Raw genomic sequence first — 10068 nt, forward strand, 5'->3', positions numbered from 1 at the left:
TATATATATATATATATTTTTCTATTTATGTTGTTATTACATCGCGTTTACAACTTATTAAACATACTTTTATATCAACGGATTCTTTACTATGAGGGTAATGTATGTATAGAATAGTTACAATATTAATTTGTACTTGCATGACATTCTATTGACATACACAGTCATATGCAGCACATAAAACAACACTTGACCTTATTCTTTAACATTCGTGAGTTTGAATGTTACAATGTCATGCGTCGAATGGCCAACCTCTCTTTACCCATCAATATTGCGTGTATTCGATAATTTAGTCAATCCCTTTCGTGTAATCCCATTATTATCCGCAGACGTTTAATGCACGCAAGCGCGCTTTACACTTTCTGCTCTTACCACAGAAAGAGAGACTACCTATCTGTCCAGTTATGTTATAACATTTAGTCTCCCCTAACCATCTGTCACTTGTAAACTCCGAAACGCTACAAAATTAACGAAAATTCTTAGTGTCAGAAGGGTAACAATACAAATAAATTCAAAATTTGCGGTCGAGAATTCAATTAATCATGAAAAAAAAAAAGAAAAAGTATTGATTGAAGCTAATAAAAGCTCATCAACTATGAGCAAACACGATAACGATTTCAATTACTCCGTACAAGTGACTCGTATTATTTTGCGATCAATCGGCGCGAGTCCGAATCCAAATTATGTCTCCAATATGGAAAGAATATTCGTTTATGATACTCGTTTCCAAAATGTCATTTGTCATTTTTTATTCGGATTTATCATTGTGCCGAGTCTTCTATAAGTATTTCTAAAGGAACACGAATTCAAACGTAGAATCAGACAGCTTGCGCCGATTGTGAATGCTTCGATGAGTTGGATAAAGTATTTCATGATACTTAACCACGCAAAGAAGATTCAATCCAGGATTGGAGCAATACGATCAATGGAAGCGATGCTGTTTACAGCGAGAGTAGGCCGTAAGTTGCAATTTTTTCTACATGTATACTGGCGGACTATATTACCGAATACTCATGCTAATTTTGAAGGGTCATATACTCAGCCCGGAAAACATCACGGTAAGAGCGCTGGCATTGCTGAGTTACTTCATTAAGTTCGATGAACAAGAGTCACCAGCGTACGAGATCATTTTTACTCTGCAAACCTTCGCAGGAATAATTACTTATTCGACAAGAGTGAATGCGGCCGCATTTTTCGTCATGTTTGTGGACAATTAAGAATTATAATGAGCAAACTGCAGAATTTCAACAACATATCGAATTCTAACGAGCTGTAGCAATATTACTGGCTAATACTGCAAATAAAAATGAAGAGGAGAGTACAAAAATATGTGAAAAGGGGAAGTATCTAAACGCATTATTTTTATTAAATAAATAATTACAAATTGTAGTTGATGTAGATAATCAAATTAGCATACCATTATTGTATTTCTTTCATATTATGTCTATATTAGAAAAAAAATATCATGATGTTTAAATTAAAATTACAAAAATTGAACTAATACATTGTAATTATTATAGTTATTAAACAAACATTAAGCTGATTTTATTTGAGTATTAATTTTTAATATATTAAACATATTATATTATTTATTAAATATATTTTATTAAGGTTTAATATTTTAAATATAAAATTGAATAAATTATTAAATAGACGTTCATAAATAAATAATTATTAAATAAACAAATTATTTATTTACAGTTTTAAGCATAAATAGAGGCAACTATGCGATATCTGTGTGATTAGTGGAAATAATGGGTTATAGTCTACTTTTATGCCTTTCAAGATATTATATTATTATAGTAATAATGACGAATTTTTCCTGAAAATCTTTTATTGAATAATAATTTGACAATTAATTTTTACATGAAAATTAAGACTGATAGTATTTTATTCAAATTAAAAATTCAAAAGAATTAAAAATAAATTATTTCAATAAACATCTTGTATTGCAATTGTCAATCTTATAGGAATGGCAGAATAATGACTTATGACTTAACATGACTTAACAGTTATGTTAATTATGTCTGTGATGCTTACATCTTTCATCTTTTCCATTTTTATCTATTGTTATGTAGGTCAACGATTAACAGATCAGGTAGCAAGTGTTCATATTTATTTGCTGTAAGTTAGGCATTGTTTTCATAAACATTCTTTATAAAATATACATCTTACTTAATTATAACAGAGCATCAAAGTTGGATTAATGACGTCCACGACAAACTGGTATCATTTTCAGTATCAAAACAGCCCGTTCTTTAATACTGATAATGGCAGTTTCCAATATTCCGGCAAAAATTTCGGCAGGCAAAATGATAGACATATCTCTACCTACTTTCAGTAACGTAAGTATGGAAGTTTGTTTTATTTTATTTGCAAGCAGTGAATTATTTGCCTGTTTCATTATTTCACAGATTGTCAAAACATAGATTCCGTACTTTAATATTCTCCTAAAATTTGCTTAATTTTGATGAAATAATTATTACAACAGTACAATTCTCGATATTAATCTGTAATTGACTATTTTTGAAACGATTAACAAGATAAAGGACCAATCTTCTTATTAATCCTAATGTTCTCCTTTCTACTTATAATAACTATCATAACAAATTAACCAACTTTTCGACAAATTTTACATTCACTTAAGATTTCTAATTTTTTATTAACTTTTATTAACAAAATTACACGTATGGTTCGTAATTTTGAAAATCAGATACATCAAGATGTTAAACTTGACTTAATTAAAAATTCGCGTAGTTCTGTTGATTCAATATAACCCTCGATCTACAACCCATGACCTAATATAAATTAGACATTGGTACTTTTGTTAAAGGCCGTCTCGTGTGAATCGATGCTTTTCCATAATTATCTTCTGTTAGACAAAAAATTGTGCGCACGCAATCGTTCGTTCCAAATTTTAAATTGCGCCGTGACAGAACCTCTATGATAACGATGATGATTCACGCCGACTTGAGAATGTGCATAAAACAAATCAGGTTTTGTTGTACTTTCGTCTATTAGTTGTGAATGTATATACTTATTATATATATATACTAATACATTCGTTTCATAAACAATGTAAGAAGAAGAAGAATAGAATTTCTCCGTTTTATCTATATGCATGCTCTGATCGAATGGATGGATTTACGGAATTTCAATTAGAAAAACGATGTTAGGTACACCGTGCACTTGCACAAGTTAATAATGGGAGTAATCGATGTATGGCCAAATGTGAATGAATCCGGAAAATGAACAAGACTTGTCAGAGGACCCCGATTACGAGATCGTATTTTCGACGCATTTGGTAACTTGCATCATAATACACATCATATCAATCAGCTTTTGCGGCGTTATTCATCATGCACGGTTGAGGACAATTCAAAATGTTGATGATCTGGCTGGAGAACTCGCACAAGAAAACCAATGAATGAAATGCCATTGCACTAAAATTGATAACGATTTTCGTGCATCACATAAGAATACGTAAATAAGTAGCTGAATTATTACTCATTTTCCGATTGATTCTAAATTTCTTTTTAGTTTACAATTTGTCTCGAAGTATGAAAATTTCACATTGACATACTCTTAATTTTATTTGTGATGCTTTTTGGAATCAATTCTCTATTTGTTACAAATTAAATTTAGAAAACTTTTGAGTAAATTTAATCCTTGAATTATTTGGTAGCCTTATAGAGTTAAAGATTTTTATCACATATTTTAAATTTAAAAAGTCTAATATACAATACGAAAAATTACGATGATACATGTTTGAATAGTCACAAATTCTATATTTGTACATCAAATATTTTCACATCAGATAAGAGAAATATGTTGTTTCAAAGTTATTGGGAATACTTTAATATGTTTTTTAGGATATTACGTGGTAATGGTAAGCAACAGCATTTTCATTTATTAACATCTTATATTCATCTTCAATAGAATATACAAATCTTTCGTGCTCATTGCTTTTAGTTTTTAAATAATTTATGCAGAAAAATAATAATACATTTTTTAGGAAGAATCGAATGACACACTATCTTCTGTAATATATTGCTTAATGTTTGTATCTTTGATCATCAATATTTTGTTATTATATTATGTTGGGAAACTTTTAATTAGTCAGTAGGGTTCATAATAAAAATATAGAGGTATAAAAATTATTACTAATCGGAAAAGTACATAAGTATAAAATATAATGTTATAAAAAGTAATAAATAACTTGTTTAAAAGAATAATTTACTTAAGGGAAGGAGGTAAAATTTTAATAAAATATGCTAATGCTATATATGATGCACATCGTATAATAGAGGAGTGAAGTACGTATATTTGCCACATGGTCGATTGGTATTATTTTCACAATAAAGAAGCTCGTTATCCTAATAATCTTCCGGCTAGATATTCTACGAAACTAACGGCAGTTAAAGTGACCAACACCTTTCTTTCATCAGTTTTCCCGCCGTAAATAATTTCTTTGTCCGCACATACTCTATACTAATATAACAAGGAAAAGTTCCTACAGGAATCAGGTATTTAAATATATTATGTAAGAATTATTTCTCGATAAATATTTCATATTTAAATATAATTTTAAAGAATATTTTATTGATGAATATAATATCATTCCTCGATAATGATTTCTTTTTATAAACATACATCTTTTTTTATATTCATATCTTTCTAAACATTTATTTGTATAAACGCTTTGTGCAAATAACTTTCATTCATTTTCAGGTTGTTAGAATAGCGATGGCACATTTAAACTTGCTGCGGACACTATTTGCTTTGTATTTGAGTGAATACATCATATAATATACAAAAAAACTTATCACACTGAGCGAGTTTATGTAATCATTTACGAAACCTCAGAAATAATCTCTTCGTTCAATTTCGTATATAATCCTCAGATTTTTACTACCCGAAATCAGATATCTCTTTTTTCATATATATAAAATATAACTTAAGTTTTAACTATTAATAAAGTTATTAATGAAATATATAAATCGTATATGTACGAGTATACATATAACGGTATACAGAATTTAAACACCATCGTTTAGGATTACGAAAAACAAAATTCTATAACATTAATCGTAATAAACTTAAACCGATGAGCCAATCAAAATATTGCTTCAGATCTACGTAATTTAAAAGAAATAGAAATAGCAAATTTATTTGTAAGCTAAATTTCATTTCCTGTTGAAGAGAGAGCGAGAGGGAGAAAGTGGGAGAGAAAGAGAGTGTGAGAGAAATTTTGTATGTAGAGTCGCCCTTTTGTATATAGAGTCGCCCTTAGAGTCCGTATAGCGGACAAAGCACAGTTTCACTCTTTTTCTACGGAATATATTTTTCTTTCTGCCACATATTGCCAAAACCAAATCACGCGTTCAAAAACGGAATGATTCTTGATCTCATCACATACTCTTCTCAGATAATCGCGCAAAATTTTTCCATTATTCGCTTAGAAAATCTCTGCGTAGATCCCTTTTTTCTTCCATGGATATACAAAGGCAAGCGCAAATCATGTCGAACTTGAAGCCTTTATCAGTACAGATCAATCACTTGCTACTGCGATAATGGTTGAGCTATCTCAATATCTTGATGTTCGCAAAAGGTCTGGAACGTACAATTAAAATTATAAAAATGATCTTCGAATCAATTGCAACTAAATGTCTGGATCAAAAATAATCGATGAAAATAATCGATATGTGGTAGCTGACACATTCCTCGATTGAAATGTTTAGTATAGAATGCTGAATGTAATCTACTACAAATTGCTGGTTATACCCCTAATTCCTAAGTAGCATATACATCGTCCTAGAGATCAAGGATTTCTACAATCAATTGAAGCTCTGTAACATTCTTACATTCTTCTTCGTGGTCATACTGTGCTTTGCTTTTGCGCGAAAATGACATTCGCAAATATGTTGATTATATTAAGAGTGACTGGAGATACATGGATGAGAGAAGAATCATGCTGGAGAACGCAAACTTTGGCGGTCGGCTGATAGTCATCTGCAGTATATTCATGTACGACGGTGTCATGTTCTATTTTGTGGCGGTTCCACTGATTTACGCGAAGATCAAAGAGGAGGATTTATCAATTTCACTTATTGCAGGCTGATGTTTCCATTGCCCATTGTGATTGTCGATGATCTTTGTAGTCCAGTTAATAACATTTTATATTTCATCATCCAATTATTTATCGACTTAATCGCCCACAACATCACAGTGGCCGCGTGTAGCTTGGCAAATCTCCGCGCAATGCATGCATGTGGACAACTGCAGGAGTTCGTGTTCTGGATAAACCATCGATAGCCGAGAGGGCAATCATGTGAGAGATTGAGAGATTAATAGAGATGAGAGATTAGCTAAGATAATACAATTATGCATGCATATCTTGAGTAAGTATGAACTTCGAACGTATTAAAATATTGCGTATGCACTGTTTGTCAAAAGTAGAGATATAAGAAATTAAAATATGCCAATAATTAGGTAATGTACTATGCATAAACAGAATATACCATATGTAGGTGTATGTATGTATATGTATATATGTGTGTGTGTGTGTGTGTGTGTGTGTGTGTGTGTGTGTGTGTGTGCGTGTGTGTGTGTATACTTATATATTTATCTAATAAGATTTGCTATAAAATACACACTAATAATTTTTATAAAGGAGAAATGCAATTACTTGTTCTACGCGTTTTTAGCTTCATATTTCTAATCGAGGAATTGTTGCATGAAATTTCTTGGATGGAAATTGTGGTCTGTACGTATGTTTTTTTGGATATTATTGCATGATAGTATATATATCCATTTAATAAAATAAGCTTAATTTAATGTAATATAATGATTCATAATATATGCTAAATGATTTATAATATAATAAATTAATAAATTCATAAATTCATTTTTATATTATTAAAGTAATAATATAATAAAGTGAATATATCGATATCAATTAATACTGTATCAAAAAATTAATCATTTTTCTTAAAAATTTCGTTTTTCTTTAAAAGTTTTTATTTTATCAATCATAATTAATATATATTATAAGAATGGGATTTTAGAAAAACCTGTGAGGGATTTAACATACTTGATACTCCTTCACTTCGTTTACGTTTGACATATTCATATTTTGTTACATAGGCAAACTTGTAATGGAACAGGTACATCTAATATTTTTCAAAACAACGTAATACAATGTGCAAATCATTCGAACAATAATATAATAACATCAAAAGCAAACTTCATGTTACTCCAAATGGATGTATAGCTCATTTTGAAATTTTCCGGTCCGCTGAGTTTTATCTAATGGCCATTGTTAAATACTTCTCACTAATTTTCTACAAGAATGACATCCGCAGTGGTATATTTGGCATTCTAATGATCGGATCGTCATAATCAGAAATCAAGTTCGGTCGCGTTAAGTCGATCTGAGCATTCTTCATATGCCGTGTTTTGCTCTGCTTTTTCGTAAAGATTACAGAGAGTGATGGAAATCTGACGTATCGGCCTCTAGTGTAACCAGTCGCTAGTGTAATACTCGACGCGCGACATAATCCTATCAGTGAGATTCTCTTTTGGATTCAGTGCCTGTCGCGTTCCACAGCACATTACTGCTGGTGCATGCAATTTAGCTGCCCTGTTCGCGATGCATGCCTATGGCCGTCTGGAAGTCTTAATACAATGGATCGAACATTTAGTTGACGTTCGGGAAGATTTTTGCGATAACGTGACTGACAGATTGGCAATGAATGTATAGTAGATAAAGATGCAAAAGTAAGTTTTATTTTTCTCATATCATTCACAATTTTATATCTGTATTTATTTTATATTCTTTTTATTTGTACCAAGATGATCATCTATTAAAAACACATTCGTTAAATAGAATAAAATAATTAACAATATGTATATTGGCTTGGTACTGTCTTCCGAATGCGATAGCACGAGCATTGATATTAATTATAGCTACGTTGATTGCCCCATCTAAAAGCCGATCTTCGATCTGTACATCAGAACTGATGTAAGTAACAGGTTTAAGTTGTAAAAAATGATGAATGAAAATATGTACTATATTTCAGGTTGTTAATATGGCTGCGAAATATCTTAATTTTATTCGAAAAATGATTGAGTAACCTTTTAAAAAATGTTCGATTATATTTTTTTGCAAATGTAGAGACATATAACGTCATGTAATAGAAATATTAATTGTTAGTAGAAATATTAATATAAAGATAAAATTATAAAATTAAAAAATTACATTATACAAATTTTCTCTTATTCTTAATATGTTATTTTGCGAAATATAGATTTCGATTCAAATATACTTCGCTCATACAATAATGTATCATATCATTACGTATAGATTTATGATTTTAACTTCCTGTTTGAGTTAGAAATCACTTAAATAATTGTATAAAACTATTACAAAATTTTTATTTAATTATCTTATTGTTCATCTATAAAAAAGAACAAATAATGCAATAGTTAGTTAAACGATATACCAGACATTTCTTTCAATTTCTATTTTATCTTCTTTATTACTCATTAATAAACTATTTGACGTCTATAATTTATTAAAAAGAGAAATTAGCATTAATATGATTTAATATGATTTAATATGATTAGCATTAATATGATCTTTCACAATGTATTTTTATAATCATTTATAATTGTTATTTGAACTCTTACTTTGTTTCTTACTTTTTATGACAAAATATTTTATTGAACACGAAATGATGAATGTACCGTTAAAAGATCAATAGAACATCTGTCATTTTTCTTTGTGTGTTCGCTATTTTTATCTCGATATTTTCTCGTGTGCCTTCTGAAGTCATTAGATTTCTCTTCATGATAAATGCTTCCTCGAACGTTCCCAACAATAACTTTTACAACTTTTCCGTGATTTACAAGAGGGAAAGAAGATTGTGGGTAACAATCGCTGTACCTGTCAGTCCCTCACTTCTTCCGCTCCCATCGAAGACACAAGCGCATCACCATTTACATTTTTCACTTCATGACGGTACGTCCGATCAGTTCTTCGTCGACAACGTCAAGATCAAATAGATTCTCAAGTTATGAACGTAAATATTCTTCATCATGATGATGTCAGACGCACTGTGAGTGTTACGCGTGATGTCCTAAACCTGATCAGCTTATGGCCATTGCTTGGCAATTCGTCTACTGGTAGAATTATTCAGACAAAGATACTCAAGATTCTGTTTCAGGCTCTACTCTATTTCATTTTTGTGCCGGGCATACTTAAGATGTTCCTCAAGGAATCAAATACGCATCGGCGTATCAAGATGATTGGTCCTATGTGCAACTGCTTCATGGCGGTACTAAAACATACATTGTTGATTTATCGAAATGATCAAATCAAAGATTGCATCGAGCACATCGAGAAAGACTAGAGCAAAGCGAGTCTGATAGGAGATCGCAAAATCATGATAAACAATTCGAAAATCGGACGCAGCCTTGCGATCATCTGCGTAGCCTTCGTATATGGCAGCGGATTTTCGTATCGCACAATCGTGCCATTATCTCGCGGAATCATCATCACGCCGCAAAATGTGACAATCAGACCGATGAGATTTGATGGTTATTATGTATACGTCGATCCACAGAAGACGCCAGCTTACGAGATTATCTTTTCAATCCAGTTTCTCTCCGGGTTTGTGCAATACTCGGCAACCAGCGGAGCCTATAGCTTGGCGGCTCTTCCGGTGTTGCTTGCCTGTGGTCAATTAAAAATTCTCATCACTAAAATGGAGGATATCACGCAGGCTAAGAATTTCTCTGATAAATATGCCAGGGGGAAATTGGCAGCTGTCGTCAGACAGCATATTCAAATAAAGAGGTAACGTTATTATACCAATGATATTGTGTGCGAGAAAATTTCATAATTACTATATATTTTATAAATATAAAAAAAAAATTACTAAGAATAAGATGTTATTATTAATGCAATCTAGTTTTTTAAGCAAAGTAGAAGAAATTTTGCAATATATATGTTTGGTGGAAGTAGTCGGGCACATTCATCTTGTTTCTTCTTGGATATTATATAAT

General features: G+C 31.0%; 1 protein-coding gene and 1 pseudogene across 1 annotated transcript in view; both read left to right on the forward strand.

Moving 5' to 3' along the window:
* Positions 1-91: 91 nt before the first annotated feature.
* LOC108685913 lies at positions 92-3371 on the forward strand (annotated as a pseudogene).
* A 5706-nt stretch (positions 3372-9077) lies between these two features.
* LOC108685915 overlaps positions 9078-10068 on the forward strand; it is a 1661-nt gene continuing 670 nt past the window's right edge. Inside the window, 3 exon segments of the mRNA XM_018190929.1 lie at positions 9078-9859; positions 9975-10031; positions 10033-10067. Of these exon segments, the coding sequence (XP_018046418.1) occupies positions 9078-9859; positions 9975-10031; positions 10033-10067 (874 nt within the window).

This window comes from Atta colombica, unplaced genomic scaffold, assembly GCF_001594045.1.
Source record: "Atta colombica isolate Treedump-2 unplaced genomic scaffold, Acol1.0 scaffold162, whole genome shotgun sequence".
Lineage (NCBI taxonomy): Eukaryota > Metazoa > Arthropoda > Insecta > Hymenoptera > Formicidae > Atta > Atta colombica.